This window comes from Lemur catta, chromosome 10 (assembly GCF_020740605.2).
Source record: "Lemur catta isolate mLemCat1 chromosome 10, mLemCat1.pri, whole genome shotgun sequence".
Lineage (NCBI taxonomy): Eukaryota > Metazoa > Chordata > Mammalia > Primates > Lemuridae > Lemur > Lemur catta.
In genome coordinates this window covers 42298237-42316583 of record NC_059137.1, presented here as the reverse complement: position 1 = coordinate 42316583, position 18347 = coordinate 42298237, and the positions used below count along the sequence as shown (strand labels likewise).

General features: G+C 44.0%; 1 protein-coding gene across 2 annotated transcripts in view; it reads right to left on the bottom strand.

The window, feature by feature from the left end:
* Window positions 1-18347, bottom strand: part of MOB3B (MOB kinase activator 3B) — a 178052-nt gene that overhangs the window by 29152 nt on the left and 130553 nt on the right. For both annotated transcript variants that reach the window (XM_045562392.1, XM_045562391.1), the window contains one exon: window positions 2353-2555. In XM_045562392.1, the coding sequence (XP_045418348.1) occupies window positions 2353-2555 (203 nt within the window). The remainder of the gene's footprint in view (window positions 1-2352; window positions 2556-18347) is intronic.

Here is an 18347-nt window from a genome sequence, read left to right as displayed (position 1 = left end):
ACCCCAAAGAGGCTCTTATTTAGAATATTGGCTTGTTCAGGGCCTTTCTGTGAGTCTGAGATTTCAAGTCAGCTCCTGGCACTGCCAGGTGCTAGAATCCCCGGAGCCCTTGTTCAGTTATAGAAAATAACAAGAGTTTTTTTTAATGGCAAAGAAAGGCTTTCTCTGCTTGTTAACTTACACTCAGCTTTATCCTACAATGTTGTCTTTATGCTTCTGTGCATAAAGGAGAAAGTGACTTTCAGCTCTATCCATTTGATGTTTCTGCTCCTTTAGCTCAGTGATGCCAATAGTGCACAGAGGGTCTCTTCCTTCTGGTGGGTCCCTGGGGAAGGCGTTTTCCCTCCACCTGAACATGGCCACTGAAGAGAATGAAACTAAAACCCTCAGAAGCAGAACAACCTCTAGGAGGTCTTAGTAGTTTCTCCCCCATGGTCATTTACACAGGCTCTGTCCACCCTTTCCTCTGTCCTTGACATTTTCTGCAATTAACTTTATCAACTGTTTCCAGTTTTTTCACTCCCTTGAGCTGTTTGCACAACCTTATCTTCTTGTAGTGGCTGTTTACCCACAACAGCGTTTATAAAGGGCAAACCAGCAAAATTTAACCGTTGAGTTTTAGCCTCTTTCCATAAATGTTCACAGACAACTCAGTTCCTGCCTGAGAGCTTTCTAGAAAGCTCTTGCGAAAGAAAATGAAGGAAATTAGCTGTTCTGTAGCCAATGAGACATCTCAACTGTACCCAAAAGGTCTTGCTTTGTTCTAGAACTACTGAGTGATACAAAGAAAAGTATTTTTTGCCATGTATTCTCATAGCACAATATTAGATTTCAGGTTGAGAAACTCTAACAGTGATATACAAAATTCAGTAATCTTTGCCAGATACAGGTACCATATTCAACATGTCTTTTATTTTTTATATTTTGATTCTTTAAATTCAAAGGGCCCTTGCTGTGAGGAACTGCTCCCCCCAGAGCTAGCCGATTCTTAGAGATGGTAAATGATTCGCCCTCAAGCTACTTCCACATCAACCAATGTAAACCAACCAATCTCCACAGCCCACAGCCCCAACCACCTTCTCCGTCAAGGTCTCACACTAACCTCCCCAGGGCTGGGTACCGGACAACTAGGGACGGCCCCCATTCCCCTAGAGTCCATTGAGATTGTTCAAACTAGGCGACCCTAAGTCTGCTTACCCTGCCTGGCCTGGTTCCTTCTCATGAAAACCACAATAAAGGTTTTTGCCTCTGTTTCCCCTGCTCCCTCTGGCTCCTGACTGGTGCTCTCCCACGTGGCCCCCAGTGGTGTGGCATGACCCTTTCTCTTGGGATGTGTGAAGGTAACCAACCATCTTTTCAATGACAGTCATCTCCTGAGCTGCTGGCTTCACCATACCTAAATAATAATAAAACCTATATTTTAAAGTATACACCTAAAGAGAAAAGGATACAGGTTGGCAAAAGAAGATAGCCTGGCCCCAGCATTCTGGCCACTGTTCAAATGGACTTGGGTGAAATTTAGTTGTGCTGTCAGCTATATTGAGCAAAACTGCCACCTTGTATTACTCTTGATATAACACACACATGCTCAATAGAGCCAGCTAGAAATAGCTGTGATGAAAGTGTTCACATTGAGGTAGCGCATGTTACAAAAGTTAATGAGGAGTTCTTGAATTCTAAAGCACAGATTAAGTCCAACTGTAAAAATAGCTTATGAAGAATATAAAGGTAGTCCCCATTCACTTAAACAATACTAAAGTTTTATATCAAATATTTCTGGATCCTAATATATCCCATTAAAACTGTATTGCAGGAGACTCAACATGAAAAGCAAAGTCCCTATGAGACTATATTCTTAGTTAAGGCTCACTTCTGTCTCTATCTCTGGAGTAAAAGCTACTCAAAGGCAGTTTACTTGACTTTGTATGCCTAGAAACTGGCATATAGTAGGTGCTAAATATTTATTTACTGACTGAAGAAATGTTTCTGGTCATCTTTGATTAACAGTATGATATATGACATTAGAGATCAAAGATGCCCGTTTAAGGGATTAAATAAATAGGTGCATGATTTGGGAGCTGAGAATTAAAGCTACTCCCTACGGCCCAAACCATTATATTCCCACTACCTTCTGCCACCTCTAGGAGAGCAATCTAAGACACTTATTTAGTGGCAATGGACACCCTGGCATCTCCTGCCCTTTGGCTGACTACTAAACTTGGTGCAAGTCTGCAAGGCTCCAGCTGACAGCCAGCCACTGGTGAGCATTCTTGGGGATCTGGCAACGCACTGTGACAAATGGCTCAGCTCCTGGGGGTGCCTCGGGTACCATTACTGTGCAGTGCCACTTACCAAGGGCTCTAGCTCCTTGCGGTCTATGAGGTTCATCTCCGTGACGAAGTAATAGAAGTGTTTGTAGCAGGTGTTGACATGGGCCTCTGCACCCATCACAATGACTCGGTCGAAGTGGTGGATGTAGACATGGACAAAGACCCGGAAAAGGCGGCACAAGATCTTCTTGCAGATCTGAAGGAAGTTCCTTGGGAAGGGAACACCTAGAGAAAGAAGGGGGGGAAGAAAAGGAATGAACTCATGATGGTAAACTCATTTTCCTCTTACTTCTAATGTTAGAAAACTGGTAGGAGGAGGGTGATGCGACAGGGAGACTGGCACCCCTATCACAGGAGTCACAGGAAGTGGCAGGGGCAGCAATTGGAAAATATCTCCCTACCTCCCTGTCAAAAGGAGCGGTTGCTGTGTGACTCCAGCGAACCATGGCCATATGGAAATGGAGGCCCAGGGTTGTCAGAGCTCCTGATTTTTCAACATAATTAGGAATCTGGAGTTCTATGTCAACCTGGTATACTTTTTAAATGTTAGTAATTAATCTGAAGTTTTAAAAAAATACCACAGGGCTGGGCATAGAGGTTCATGCCTGTAATCCCAGCACCTTGGGAGGTCGAGGCCTGAGGATTGCTCAAGCCCAAGAGTTCAAGACCAGCCTGAGCAACGTAGCGAGTCCCCATTTCTACAAAAAGTTTTTTAAAAATTAGCTGGGCATGGTGGCATGAGCCTGTAGACCCAAGCCGCTTGGGAGGCTGAGGGAGGAGGATCACCTGGGCCCAGGAGTTTGAGGCTACAGTGAGCTGTGATTGCCCCATTGCACTCCAGCCTGGGCAACAAAGTAAGACCCCCGTCTCTTAAAAGAAAAGAAAAATACCACCATGGGTCAAAACAAAACATCTCTCTAGGTTAGACTCAGCCTGCGAGCTACCAGTTTGCAAATCCTAATCTAAAATTTTCCCAAGGTACGCTTTCTGAGGTGGGTAAATTCAATAACCGTCATGGAGACTTTGCATCATACTTACTACCCTTCATCTCTAGGAGGAAGGTACAAGTTGGGTTATATTTTTCATAACAGAAAGGGTGAGTGGTCAGAGGAGTCACTTGGATTTCATGTCTGATGATCACTACCCAGCTTGGTCAAAGCAATAAATGACAGAATCGCAAGCCCACTTCCTTTCCCCCTTTCAAACACTGCTTGAACTCTTGTTATTGACCCTGTCCTTAAGTGGTGACATGTTGTCATGGGTTCCCACATTAAACAGACTTTGAATTCTCACTCTGCTCCTTTTCCAGCTGCATGACTGTGGGTGAGTTATTTACCTTCTGGTTTCTCATCTGTAAGTGAGGGGACACAATAAGGCCTTCCTTGCGTGGCGAGGAGGGTAGTAACATGCATAAGATCCTCCTACAGCGCCTAGAGCATAACGAGAGCTAACTAAAGGAGATGTCCTCCCTTCTCTCTGCAAGGTAAGGTCTGCAGCATTTAGCTGTTGTTATGGGGAGAATAATTACCCTTATCAAGAAAAGGTGGACATGACCCCCAGCCTTTCAGCAGAATTGCAGAGCTGTGTTCAGGGCGTGCCCTAGGTCCCTAGGATGCCTGGAGCTTTGCTGCCCTTGCCTTCACAGGGACCCAGTGGCAGCTGTCTGGTGAGAAACACTCTGTAAGGGGATCACCTGGGACCCCCAGGGCAGGATAAGAGAGACAGACCGTGTCTGGCAGGCGGCAGGGACAGGATCGGGTTCCCTGGGGTCCTGGCACCGATATGGCTTTTTTTTTTCAAAAACAAAGTGGCAACATATCAAATGAACCTAGGGAGAGACTCCAGCACAGCTTGACAGCTGACTGTCTGGGCAACAGATGCTGGGATTTGGGGGTGAGGGTGAGGTAGAGCGGGAGAGAAGGTGGAGCGCAGCCACTCACAGAGCATATATGACATTTTCTCTGCTGCAATGGGGCCAGCAGAGCCACGCTGCCAGGCTGGGCGGGGGTCTGGACTCACTGAAGAAGCCTGAGTCCCAGGGGCCGTGGAATCCCCTCTGAGATAGGTGCATGCTCTTCAGAAGGGGAGTTCTGTGACTCGTTTAAAATCCTAGTCCTACTACTTACTAGCTGTATAGGCAAGTTACTTCATCACTCTATTATAAAATCAATAAACATTTTTACTATGTAGTGTTCTTAAAATAGCATCTATGCTATGCCTGGCACTTAATGGGAACTTGGGGACTAAGTTCTACTTTTGTTATTTCCCACCTGAACTCCAGGGAGGAAGGACCCTGGACTTAGAATCTCTTGGCTGCTGAGTCAGGCCTGACTCCTCACCATTCCCTCCCTCATATGTCATCCATTCTTCAAAAGCAAAAGCTGCAAACGGTTCAAGTGAAAACATGCTCGGCATGCACGACAGTCCCCAGAGGCTGACTCTGGGAGTCCCAGGAGCCCCACTGGGGTCTCTGCTGAGCCAGGGATAAAACCCCAGGTCTCAGAATACAGGGTTAAGAAAAGGAAAGCTACAGGAATTTGGGAAATTCATTTGTCTATTGATGGTTCAGGGCCAATTCTATAGTTTGTGTACTACGTCAGTCCTTTTCTCCTTTTCTCTTCTGCCTTCCAGATGTTCCGATTTGTGCGCGTGTTTTAAATAAACCTTCGGAAGGTGGGAAATGGAAGAGCGTGTCCCTTCAGATGTAGAGAACCTGCACGTGCACCCCTTTGGTGGACTCTGGAACTTTCTCATTCTGTGTAACTCGCCTCACAGCAGCAAGACTGGGCAGGACTCAGCCCGCCCATCCACGCCCTTTCCTGACAGGCTCCAAAGGGGCCAGTTCATAAAAACTGATTGTTTTTCCTTCATGGTGCCGCAAAGAAGTGTCCAATCTCCATGAAATAGCCAAAGAAAAGGGAATCCTGAGTAAAGTCTGATATGTGCGTGTGTGATTTCACTTAATCCCTGGGACATCCTGAGTAGAGGTATTATTATTTCAGTTTTTTTAAAAAGGGAAACTGAGTCTTAGCTTAGTTAAAGCATTTGCCCCAGGCCTTCTTTTAAGGAGGCAGAGCAGAGATTTGACTACAAAATTCAGGTTCTTTCTTCTGCATTCTGTTACTCTGGGCTCCCTGGTGGCAAGGAAAGTGAAGGACAAGAACACCATTTCATGACCTGCACTTAGCTCACTTGTAGAAGGAGCTCGAAAAACGTTTGTTTTTTTAAAATGAATCCAGTTTGGCAGTAGGAAGAATGAAAGGCTGCTGCTGGATCTCCTCAAACGAACACCTGCTAGACACGATGGCAGCCTGTCCACGGAGCTGTGCATGGCTGGGGCTGGGTGAAGGGGAGTCTGTGGGGTCCACCCAGCACAACCGCCCCAGCGTCAGGACCATAACCAACCCCATCCTCTTGCTCCTTCTGCCTCTCTCGAGTGTATAGACACTATGGACCTTCCACTGCAGTATTTCCCAGGATGCATTTTAAAAGTCACTAATCCTGGGAGATCCTTGGCTAAAAAGAGAGGGCTGTGAGGTCAAATATAGTTGCAAAAATGCTTCTTTCATAGAGGTTTATAATATACCCAAGCATAGTAAAGGATCTGAGAATACTACAGCAAAAAGTCCTGCTTAACTCTGGATTCCCCTCTGCCCACAATATCTATTGGTTTAAAGCACAGAGGCTGTAATCACAATTCCCAGGCTTTATTTCTGGCTTTACCACCTATTAACACTGTAGCCAGTGGGGCACAGTGGCTCACGCCTGGAATCCCAGCAACTTGGGAGGCTGAGGCAGGAGGATTGCTTGAGGCCAGGAGTTTGAGACCAGCTTGGGCAACATAGTGAGACCCTGTCTCTAAAAAAATGGGAAAAAAAGTAGCGAGGCTTGGTGGTATGTACCTGCAATCTCAGCTACTCGGGAGGCTGAGGTGGGAGGATCGTTTGAACCCAGAAGTTAGAGGCTTCAGAGAGCTATGTTTGTGTCACTGCACTCCAGCCTCCGCAACAGAGCAAGATCTCCCCTCTTAAAAAACAAAACAAAACAATGTAGCCATATGCAAATGACTTAGTCTAAGAAAGACTAAGAGGTTTCCCTACCCCTAAAGAAACAGGGATATACTGTTGTCTATAGCTTAGATTATTGTGAGGATTAAATATGTAAAGTATCTAAAACGCTTTACTTAACGCCTTGCAGATAGTAAGCATTCCATTGTGAACTGCTAGTTTTAGTATCCCACTGACCAAATGTTCTTGATAACATACTTTGAAATTAAATTCCTCCTGCCTGTTTATATTCAGGAGGGCAGTATTGGTATTAATACATCAACTCTGAACTTGCACAGAACGTACAGTAGTAGGTACTCAATTAAGCACTGGGGTATATCCTACCTTGCATTATTTTTTACAAGTTTCTCATGCTATGTCTTGTATTGCTCTAAGTTCTCTGAACCAAGGGGCTGTTTTATACTTTGACTCTACCCTGAAAAACACCTGGCACAGGTCAGGCAAGAATATTGTCATCAATCAACATTGAGACAGAAAAGAGCAGTGGTCTTATTTAGTCAAGATGTGAACCCATCATCTCCTATTTGGGGGAAGGAAAAACCCCATAGCAGAAAGATAGCCTTTTGCCAAAGTCTTGATATAGTCCTGGCATAGAAAGCTGCACATTGCTTTTGGGGAGAAGGGAGAAATCTGCAATGAAGAACACTGTGATCCTGTCTAGAGGGTAGGAAGAAAAAACCTCAAACTCCTCTCTTTATACTCTAAAACCTCCCTTCTAATCCTTTCAATATTTTTTTTTTCAGGTGGTGAGAGTTAATTTTCAGTCACTGTACTCAATTAGAAAGTTAATGCTAGATGATATTAACCAGCAGTCTTAACTGAAATAGATTGTATGTCTTAAGGGTTTAGAGTTAAACTTTGACTAGTCTTATCATAATCCAGACAAACCCTAGGCTATAACCCCAGACACTTAGATGTATCTGTATTGATGATAGAGATCTTCTGATCCAAGTTTCTTTTCTGTAAGTGATTTGTAATCATTGAGTCTTGGAACATGCCCCTCCTCTACCCCACCCTCGGCCACATTCCCTCTCAGATTAAAGCTGGGCAATTTCAGGCTCCAAGAATTTGGCCTGAAATGAGGAAATGTGTTTAGACGAGTGCTCCACAAAGAGGTGATGGACACCCAGGTGTCTGAGGATGACTTTGGACCTGGATGGCCTTGGGTCCTGTGGTGTGGCTTGACCTCTGCCAATGGGTCAGTACTGAAATGGAATTGGTGAACCCAAAACAGGGCCAGCTGAGCTCTGATTCCAGAGTGCGCTGAGGCAACACGCCTGGGCAAAGGCCAGAATCCAAACTAATCACTCACATAAGGCTCTAGCAGGAATTTGCTCTCCAATTAGGCTCAAAGCAAGACTAGAGTTTGCCTGTGACCAGGCCAAGGAGGAGGCAGGCCAGGGAGCTGGGAGAAGGTGGAGGGTGAGGTGGGCCTGCAGGCCTGGCGTCTCCCCTGAAGGCCTGGTGAGACCGCGGCTGCCCAGGAAGACGTGGTACTCAGTCAGGAACCAGCATCTGATGAAGCCCTGCTGAGTTTATGGACGTGTCTAACCACAACTTTCTGATCTCCAAGCCATATTCAGTGTGAGAGCTAAATCGAGCATGGAATATAATAATTTCTCTGAGGCCCCATGCAGATTTGCCTTTCATCTCTGACTCAGTAAATCTCCTTTCTCCCAAACAAAATTTAATAAAAATTCCAGTAATTTCTGAGCTTCAATCCATATTTCTTTCTTCTTCTTTCTCTCCTCTCCCCTCCCTTCCATTAAGCCCTCAAATGGCCCATTTAATCCTTCCTTTTTGGGCACCCCTGCAAGAAAATAAGTTGTCTAAATGGCTTGTGTTATTCCCTTTTATCCTGTTATAGAGGCCAGAAAGGGAAAGAGTCTCTCAGAAAATACAGAAATGCTTTGGCTGACAAAGGCCCCAAAGTCGAACAAGACCCGGCTGGGGGGGATTTCTGAGCTAGTTGCTTCTCATTCCTATTTTCATCGTTTTTCTCTTTTTTCTTCTGAAGAGAAAGGCTGATGTTTGAGTCTGTGATCAGTCTGGTGTGTGATCAGTACCAGGCTGAACCTGGCTTTGGAGGTATGAAGAGTAAGGACTAAAATGTTGTCTCCAGGGACACTGAAGAACTGCCCCAAAACATCACAAGTTTTGCAAGCAGCTGGCAGATATCCCCCCAGCCCTGTTCTGTACATAATCAATGCCTCTTCTTTCTCTAGAGCTTGGTTCAAAGCCTTCCTTCATTCCAGGACTTGGGTTCCCTGACACCTACTATCCTGCTCCTGGAATTTTCCTGCACAGAACAGAGATGGTAATTCCACACTTATCTGTGGACATCCCTACCTCGGGTCTGTTCTCCCCTCCGGACTGGACACTCCCTGAGGGCAGGGGCTGTGTGTGTCCTCTTCACTCCTTAGCACCTAGCATGGAGCCTGCAGTGGCGAGGGGAGCATGAAATAAATACTTGCTGACTGTTGCACTGAGAGTCGAGCTCCTACGCCATCTGTATACTCTGAAGTCACAGCTCAGAAAGGCGAAGGACTGGCTTGGGATTTACAGAGCTAGTTGGTGATGAAAAGGGATCTGAATTCAAGTCTGTCTGATTCCAGAGCCTGCGCTCTTTCCATTCTGCCAAGAAGCTTTGCAGGGTTCTTACAGCTCCTTTCATCTCACTCCCATGTGACTGGCAGAACTGGGGAAACAAAGCTCGTTAAAAGATAAAGGTGGAAGGGAGTAGTTGGCTCTTACTTCCCCAAACCTACGTGTCATCAGGGTTTAGGACACTGGTGAAGCACCAGGCTCTGGCACTGATCATACTTGGGTTCACATTCCAGCTGTGGAACTTCCGTGCTGCTTGCCCCTAAGCAAGTTTGCTAGCTTCTAAAAGGTTCCATTTCCTTATCTGAGGAATGGTGGTAATAATCCCGAGACTGAGAGGATCAAATGAGAAGCACAGAGCCGACAGGCTCACAGAAGGCATCTGGAAAGTGGCAGCGATGTTACTCAAGTTAGGAAGACGGCTCTTCCTCATCAAAGCCAAGATGGGATGGCGGGGGAGGGCAAATAAAACAGGATGGGTGAAGCTGCCCTTTCTCCAAAGGACAAACTCTTTCCTGGGAAGTCGATTTGGGAGAAACGTGACAAATGGGAATAGCATGTGAGCTGTCCAAGGAGCTTGCACATGACACAGGATGAAACCTAATGCCCTGGCCAATCCCCCAGGGACCCCTGATGGCATGTCAGTAACAACAACCGGAAGTGCCCACATTTCTCCTTAAAACTCTTACTCACATCTGAGAGCACTTGTGCTGTTTGCTTTGTCTTTGGAGTACAGTAATAGGAGTGCACATGTGAAAATCCCTCGACAAGTCATAAAAGTCACTCATTCTCAATAGCTCGTGAATAAAAACAACATCCCACACACGTGGGAAAAGAAAACAGACCTCCTCTGGCAGTGTGGCTGAGAGCATACCATTTCCAAAATACTCGCAAAACAAAATGCAATGGGATCACAAGGAAGAAAAAAACCAAAAGAAACAAAAAAATATGACGAACACCACAGATGTTTCTTGAAAACATACATATCCTTCCTCTTCGTTTCTCCCCTGCCCCTTCACATCCATCCACATTCTCCTGCCTCCTGCAAAATACACACACACATGCACACACGTATATATATTTATCTAAAGAAGCCTCATGCCCTTGCAGATGCTGATGGAACTTCAGCTGCGGAGGACTGATTCCTCTCAGCAGATGTTTTGTGTTATCTCAGTGCGTTCCTCAAGAAAGTGTCTGTTCATCATGCCAAGGAAAACAATCCCATGTAGCAGGACTTTGTTCCTCTGCCTAAAAAAAGAAAAATAAAAAAGTCCCAAACACACTGACAGCTGCGAATAGTTAGAAATCAACTGGCTACTACTCTATTCTCCAGCTCTCTTCCTCTGTCCTTCTCAGCCCCTCTGTGCTACCCCCTAGTCTGTTACCAAGGTGGCTGGGCCACAAGAAAGGCAAATGGACTAGCATGTGATTATATATTCTCAACAGATTGTTAATTCTTTCATACACACCACGTGCCAGGCACAGGAAGTGCTGTCTCAGCCACACAGGGGAGCGACTGTGGGTACAGTAGGCCTGCTTGTTACACGGCTTTCTACTCACTGGTGCCACGTTTCAGCTCCTGAAGCCACTCAATACCCCATCCCCAAGGTGGCTGCCCTTGCCTCCTGCTGTCATGGACACGGAGGTGGAAGTAGCTGAAGAAAGACCCAAGAAAACCTGAGAAAGGTATTCACTATGGATTGACAACAAAAACCATTAAAGACAAACTCTAGCTAGTTCCACCCTGACCAGTTTGCTGAAAATCAAGTGGGCCAAATGAGTTAGAGTGAGCTGAGAACAGGATGCTAATGAACATCATTAGTACTGGAAAGTTAGGCTGAAATAACCAATAGTTTGATCAGGAGCCCAAGTCAGAATATGAAAATGACCCAGATTCCTTGTCATGAGTGTGATATTTTGAGTATCCTCACAAATAAAACTATCCCTTATTTCCCAGCAGAATCTTTCTTCCATTATGTGGAAGGCAATTAACACCATGTCTGATCTTGAAGAGTTTCTAATCTATATACTTGTCTTCAACCCCTTGCCTCTTCCCCTAGCTCAAGCCACCATCACCTCCTGCCCGGTTTGCATGGCTCCCCCTTAACTGAGCTCCCTTCCTCTACTCATGCATTTCTCCAATCTCCACCTGGCAGGTGAAGGATCTTCCTAGTATGCACATCTAACTAGGAAGTCTGTCTTTCTGCAAAAACCTCCAAAGCCGCTTCCAACTGCCCTCAAGGCAGCATCAAGGCTATTTAACATGGCAGGAAAGACCCTTTGTGATTCAAAAACATGCATCTCTCCAAACTCATCCCTGGATCCTTCCAACTTCCATGTAATACTCCAGCCCTTCAGAGCTAAGATCCTCTTGCTCACTCACTTCTGGGTGTTGCCACATATTGCAGGGTTGGCAGCTGGAAACCTCTTCCTCCTCAGCTTCTCCTTTTTGCATGCTTAACTCCCACTTGTTATTCAAACCTCAACTAATTCACCACTTCCTCTAGAATGCCCACCTCACCCCCAGTCTAGTTAGGCACATCATAACACACCGTACTTCTCCCATGATAATACCACATCATCTTATAATTGTCTTTTTTTTTTTTTTTTTGGTCTACCAGTAGACTGAAAACTTTGTAATGTCAGGGAATGTATCTTTCTTTTTCAGTTATATCCCTGGCATCTAATGCATACGAGAGCGTAGTGGTTCTCTAAATATTTGTTGGGTGCATGCAATGGACTGAATGCTTGTGCTCACCCCCTTAAACTCATGTGTTGAAATCCTAACCCTAAAGCTGAAGGTTAATTAGGAGGTACGACTTTGGGAGGTAATTAGGTTTTGAGGGCAGATACCTCATGAATGGGATTACTGCCTTTATAAAAAAGGACCCTTTTCCCTTCCTCCATACTGTGGTTATAGCAAAAAAAACAAACAACAACAACAAAAAACCCCTGCCATTTATGAACCAGGAAGTGGGCCCTCACCAGACACTAAAAGTTTTAGGGCCTTGATATTGGACTTTCCAGCCTTTGGAACCACGAGAAATAAATATTTGTTGTTTAGAAGCCACCCACTTTTATGATACCTTTGACTACAAACAACCACAGAAACCAGAGTAATGTGGGGATGGTAAAGAGTGTCGCCTACCTGGGTCCCCCTGACTTTTCCCAACTCTACGCAGTGACCCTTAAGTCAGTCAGAAAACCACTGCTCTGTGCAAAGATCCCCGGGGAACTGCAATAGGCCCATGTTTAACCTTGTCATCCCTAAAGCAGTAAGGCTGCAGTGAAAATTAATACACAGTTTTCTCCTCACACCTGGCAGATCTCAGATAGAAATGCATCTCTTTATCAGGTTTTCAGCATCTCCTTCCTCAAATTGTACTATTTATATTGATGTGTTTATTTCCATCTAAATAGAAAAGTATCGAATAGGTAGTTGTCTGGAATTACGGAAATTTGCAATAAGCCAGGTTTGATTGACAAATAATCCTGAGATACATACCGGGAGGAGGCAAGGAGAAGGGAGGAGACAGTAAAAGGAATTGACCCTCTTTAGAAAGGGTGGGGGATCCAGAAAGAACAGTGATTGGAATCCGACTGGAGGGGTACCTTGCAGAACTAGAAGGGAACAGTGCTCAGGCAGAATTTAGTCTGAGGCAGGAATGCAACTATTGAGGGATCTTCTCCAGACAAAAAGGGTCTAAGAAAGGGAAACTTGCCAAAGAAGTTCAGGGCAAAGACCCACCCATGCATGGGGCTGAGGGGAAGACTGGAAGGGGATGCCGAGAACTCTTCCCACCTGACACGCAGGGACAGAGGAAGAAGTGGTGAGTCACTGTATTTGCATGTAAGATCCAGTGAAGGTAAGTTGGTGGGATGAGGATGAAACCGGAAATGCAGCTCTAAAGTCTGATCACTGGGTCAAAGTTGAGCTAGATTCATGGACTAAGCTGTATAATTCATGTAAATTATTTACTTGAATATGTTTTGAACCAGGAATGGGTTCAAATGCCTTCTGGGGTTATAAAGGAACATAAATGAGTAAAGTAAGGTGGGTGTAACGCCACAGGGAGTGGTGCAGACTGTGACAACCTGGAGAGTGTATTGTGTAGGAAAGGACAAAAGCCTCTCCACCTTAGAATTGTCATCCAGCAGGAATATGGGTCTAGGACTGCCAGACCTTCCAGTTTTCCAAGAGAATCCAGAAATCTAGACTGTGTGAAATCTGCTCATACATAAATGTTGGTTAATTAAAAAAAACATTAAAATTTTTTTCAAGGATTTTATTTGTTAATATTATTTATTCTTATATAGTTAACTCAGCATAGAGGTTGACTATCTATAAGCTGACAGCTTTATTTTACAAATTTAAAATAGAAAATTTAAAAAAGAAAAGAAGGAAAGAAAGGGAAGGGAAAAGGAAAAGGCAAAGACACTCTGGTAGCACCAAGCACATGCAACATGCAGCTCTTAGTTTCTTTTTGTTTGTTTGTTTGTTTAATTTTTTTTGGAGATAGAGTCTCGCTCTTTTGCCCTGGCTACAGTGCTATGGCGTCAGCCTAGCTCATAGCAACCTCAAACTCCTGGGCTTAAGCAATCCTTCTGCCTCAGCCTCCTGAGTCCCTGGGACTACAGGCATGCACCACCATGCCCGGCTAATTTTTTCTATATACTTTTAGTTGTCCAGATAATTTCTTTCTATTTTTTAGTAGAGATGAGGGTCTCGCTCTTGCTCAGGCTGGTCTCGAACTCCTGACCTCGAGCGATCCTCCTGCCTTGACCTCCCAGAGTGCTAGGATTATAGGCGTAAGCCACTGTGCTTGGCCCAGATCTTAGTTTCTAACATTATTCTTCAATAAAAGGAATCAAGGTTCCTTGGAGAAATGGCTGGTTCTTGGACTGGGACAGTAAATATAAAAGATAGCCTGGAACACCTTGTAGTACCAGAAAAGAAGGAAGTGCTCAATAAAAACCCAAAGATGGGGGCATAACAAAGGGACACAGGAACCAACCTGAAAGAGCTCATGAATGGCCCAAATTTAAGCAACAAAGTAAACGGAGTAATATTGGATTATAACCCGAAGTATGAAATATATATCCATGAGTCCACACTGATATGAATAAATGGTTGAATAGTAAATGGGGAATAGACAAATTTCCTATGTAGCAGGAATCCAAATAATTTATGTAGATACTCCCCACTCAAGGAGTTGGAGCCCTTGATTGTGGGCTCTGCTTGGTGAATTGCTCCCAAAGAGTACAGTATGGAAGGTGGTGGTAGTGGGGGAATAACATTACGGTGGAGAAATCTGGCAAACATGACCTTGGCCAAGTGATCATGGTTAACATCAATACCAATAAATCATGTTCATAGCATATACACCTTCGATATGATATCATGAAAAGTCACTTCACTTCTGTGGTCTTCCTCCCCCAAAACACATAAGCCCCATCCAACCATGAAAAAAACATCAGATAAACCCCAAACCCAAACTGAAGAACATTCTACAAAATATCTAGTACTTCTCAAAATCGTCAAGTTCATCAAAACCAAGGAAATTCTGAGAAATCATCACAGCCCAGCAGAGCCTAGAGACATGGCAAATAAATGCAATGTGGTATTATTCTGGAAGGAATCCAGGAACAGAAAAAGAGCATTAGGGGAAAACTAGAAAAATCCAAATACTGTGTGGGATTCAGTGATAGTAATGTTCTGATGTTAGTTCCTCAGTTGTGACAAATGTATTGTAAATGGGTGAGGGACACATGGGAATTCTTTGTATTATCTCTTCAACTTTTCTGTAAATCTAAAACTATTCTAAATAAAAGTTTATTTATATTTTAAATAAACAGTCTGTGGGTCAAAAATATTTGATTGGTTCCAGGGGCCATGAGTTTGTACCCTCTGGTTGACACATTGACATTTCTGTGTTTACTGATGAAAATCTCTGATCAGGACTGGCTACATAATCTGCAGAGCCCCTTGTTTAAAAATTGTTAAGAATTTCGAGACGGCAACAGCCGAGTCTCAAACCAAGCATGGGGCACTCGCGAGTGCAGGTCGTGTGCGACTGTACAGGTTGCACGTGCTGGAAGTTGGTCCTGTCTCTGACATTCAGCATAACCTACATAGAGCTGTCCAGTCAGGAGTCATCCTTGCCTGATAAAACTCCCACCATGTACTCTTCATTTGTTCATTAACTAATTGAAATAACTAACAATCATTTAAATATGTGAGAATGTGCTAGAGACTAGGGATTTAGCAATAAGCAAAAGAGTTAAATCGAAAGATAAAGTTATCTAATACCTAAGTGAACTCTGGCACTGAAAGTTGACCCTAGGACTTCCTCCAGGTGCAGCCACCCATGGTGGTTCATCCCCTCACCTTCTGTATTTTCCTGCTTTTCCCCATCTCAACTGTAGCACCACCTACTTACAATGGGACTTCTGAAGAAAGTAAAAATTTCAATTACATTGGCTCCAAAGGGAAACTTTTATTTCCTGGGCACCTAAAGACACCAGGTATTAACATATGTCAGTGTCCTTATCCCAAATAAATCAACAAACCAGACAGTTGTCCCCATTTTGCAGATGAGAAAATGGTGGTAAGTTTGGCCTAAAGCTGCCTTTCTCTAAGTTCTGCCTAAAGGTTTCTCCTCACACACATACTGACCCCACCTTGATGTGTATACAGACTGTAACCTATTGATACTTTTGTAACAAGTAGCAGAATGTCAGCCACTCACAGCAGCCCAACTTCAGTCAACTACAGGCAGCCCACTGTTCAAACCAGGTTCAAATAAGGCAACCGTCCAGCTGTTTCTGTGCCTCACTTCTGTTTTCTACATATCACCTTCCTTTTTCCATCCACAAGTGTCCAACCACGTCGCATCACATCTCTGGAGTCATTCTGAACCTGGTTCTTCTGGGGGCTGATTTGTGAATCATTCTTTGCTCAATTAAACTCCATTAAATTTAATTTGCCTAAAGTTTTTATTTTAACAATCGGAAGCTAAGGGAGGTTGTGTCACTTGCCCAAGTGATACAGATGGTGATGCTGGATTTCAGCCCAGATCTGGCCCACTCCAAAGCATCTATTTCTCAAATAATATATACCTCTACACCTCAAAACCCAAGGCAATTCCTTGAAAATTATTTTTTAAATTAACCTCATCATACAGCAAATACATCTCAATGGTTAGTCACAGAGTTTAAAAAATCCTCAAGTGAAATAAATTACTGTTAGGTCATTAGCCGGTTTTCAGGTCCTTATGAAACATGACTTTTGAGGAGAAGAGTCTGTGAGTTCAGGAAATTGGTCTTTCAGAATTTGGTGGTGGTGAGGCAGGGGTGGGAAGAGAAAGAAGAGGATGCAGGTGACTAAAGCAATGTCCTCTCTAGAACTTGAGATTCACAAGCAGAGGTGAGAAACTGATGGGTGTAGGCCAAAGTCAGCCTGAAGGAATATTTTATTTGAACTACATAATATTTTTGAAATGCTGCCAACATTTAGAAATTGGAAACTATAACACAAAGATCAAGAATTCTTGCTTCTCTTGGAAGAACTCAGAAGACCTGGTACAACAGCACTGAAATTCCCACATGGCAAAGCTCAGTAATGTCTGTTTTGCCTACGTGGGAGATGCTACACTCACCTGGGCAGCCCTATTCATTCCATCCATTTATTCTGCCAGCCTGGACCCTTTAAAGGAAATACTGCTGTGGTTGCAAATTTGATTACAGCAAATGGTGGGTACTTCTGGTTAGGTGGGCTTCCTTGGGATAGATCCTTGGGATAGGTTGTCCTCTGGGGGGATGGGCTCTGTTCCCATGGGGCCACCCCAGCATGGTGTCCACTGGCCTGCTACCTGCTTCTTTCGGTTGGGTCATCAGTCCCAGCTGTTAATAGAAGCTCTGGCCAAAACACTTTTTTGTTTTGCTTTGTTTTGTAAGGCCAAGTGAGGCTTGGTTTCACAGAAAACGTCTATTGGCCATACTGGAAAATCATTACCCTAGTAACAGTGTCTCCAAATACCTCCTATTTTCATATTACTTCTTCTCCCAGGCCCCTGTGAGCATTAGAGTGGGATGGTTCCTCTTTTGGGTGCTCCATTTGACACATCTGTCAAATCTGTGCAGAGGGTACCATTTGCTAGTTTTCTGAAGGTGACTCCAGGGACATACAGCCTTCTGAGGGTGATAAAGGCAAACGGGTTTGGTGTTTTGCAAATAGGAGTTTTCTCCCTACATCTTTTCTCTATTAACATTTATAGGTGGTCCTCAAGTAACATATGCTTGAGCTTCCTTCCATCTATCCATCTATCTATCTATTATTTATTTTGAGACAGGGTCTTGCTCTGTCACCCAGGCTGGAATGCAGTCGTGTGATCATAGCTCACTGCAGCCTTGAACTCCCAGGCTCAAGCGATCCTCCTGCCTCAGCCCCCCAAGTAGCTGGGAATACAGGTACACTCCACCATACTCAACTAACTTTCTTATTTTTTGTAGAGAGAGGGTCCCACTATGTTGCCCAGATCTTAGACTCTTAACCTCAAGTGATTCTCCTGCCACAGCCTCTCAAACTGCTGGGATTACAGGCATGAGCTACTGTGCCTGACCTGCTTGACCTTCCTATCACCTGTATATTTGCACAGTATACATGCACATTGCTAAATCCCCTTCCGTATGACACATTTGATCTATGATACATTAACTAACTATAGTGATGCTTTGGTGATGTTGCACAGAAGCACTGTGGGCCAGCTGTACTCACTGGAGGAGAGAATGAATGCCCCCCCACCCTCATGCATCCAGAACGGCCCCTGGGAACCCCTGCTGCCTGCCCCCACCAGGGGAAACCAGAGCAATAGCCCCCTTGCCCAGCACTACCTCCCTAGGTTCCTATGAAAGTTCTCACATTTTCTAGGCCCAAAGGTATTAGCACTCACTGGGACCATTAATTAGCAATTTTAAAATGTTTTCTAAATCTCTGAAAAAACTTCTACCTTATAAATCTATGGTTTGTGTTTTAGACAGGTATCGCAGAACATATATTTATAAAAGTAAGTGACTGCCTATATGGATTCCTTTGGTCTAATCATAAAAGTAATATTGTTAAAAAAATTAGAAAATGCTATCAAGTAAAAATATCCTGACCCATAATCCCACCAAGAAATAATCACTGGTAATATTTTGGTGTGTTACCATTCTCTGTGTGTGTGTGTGTATATGTGTGTGTGTAGTTTTTTATAAGTTAAGATTAGCATCATACTATATATTCAATTTGTATCTTCCTTTTTGAACTTGGTATTATAAGTATTAAATATCCTTTGAATCATCATAT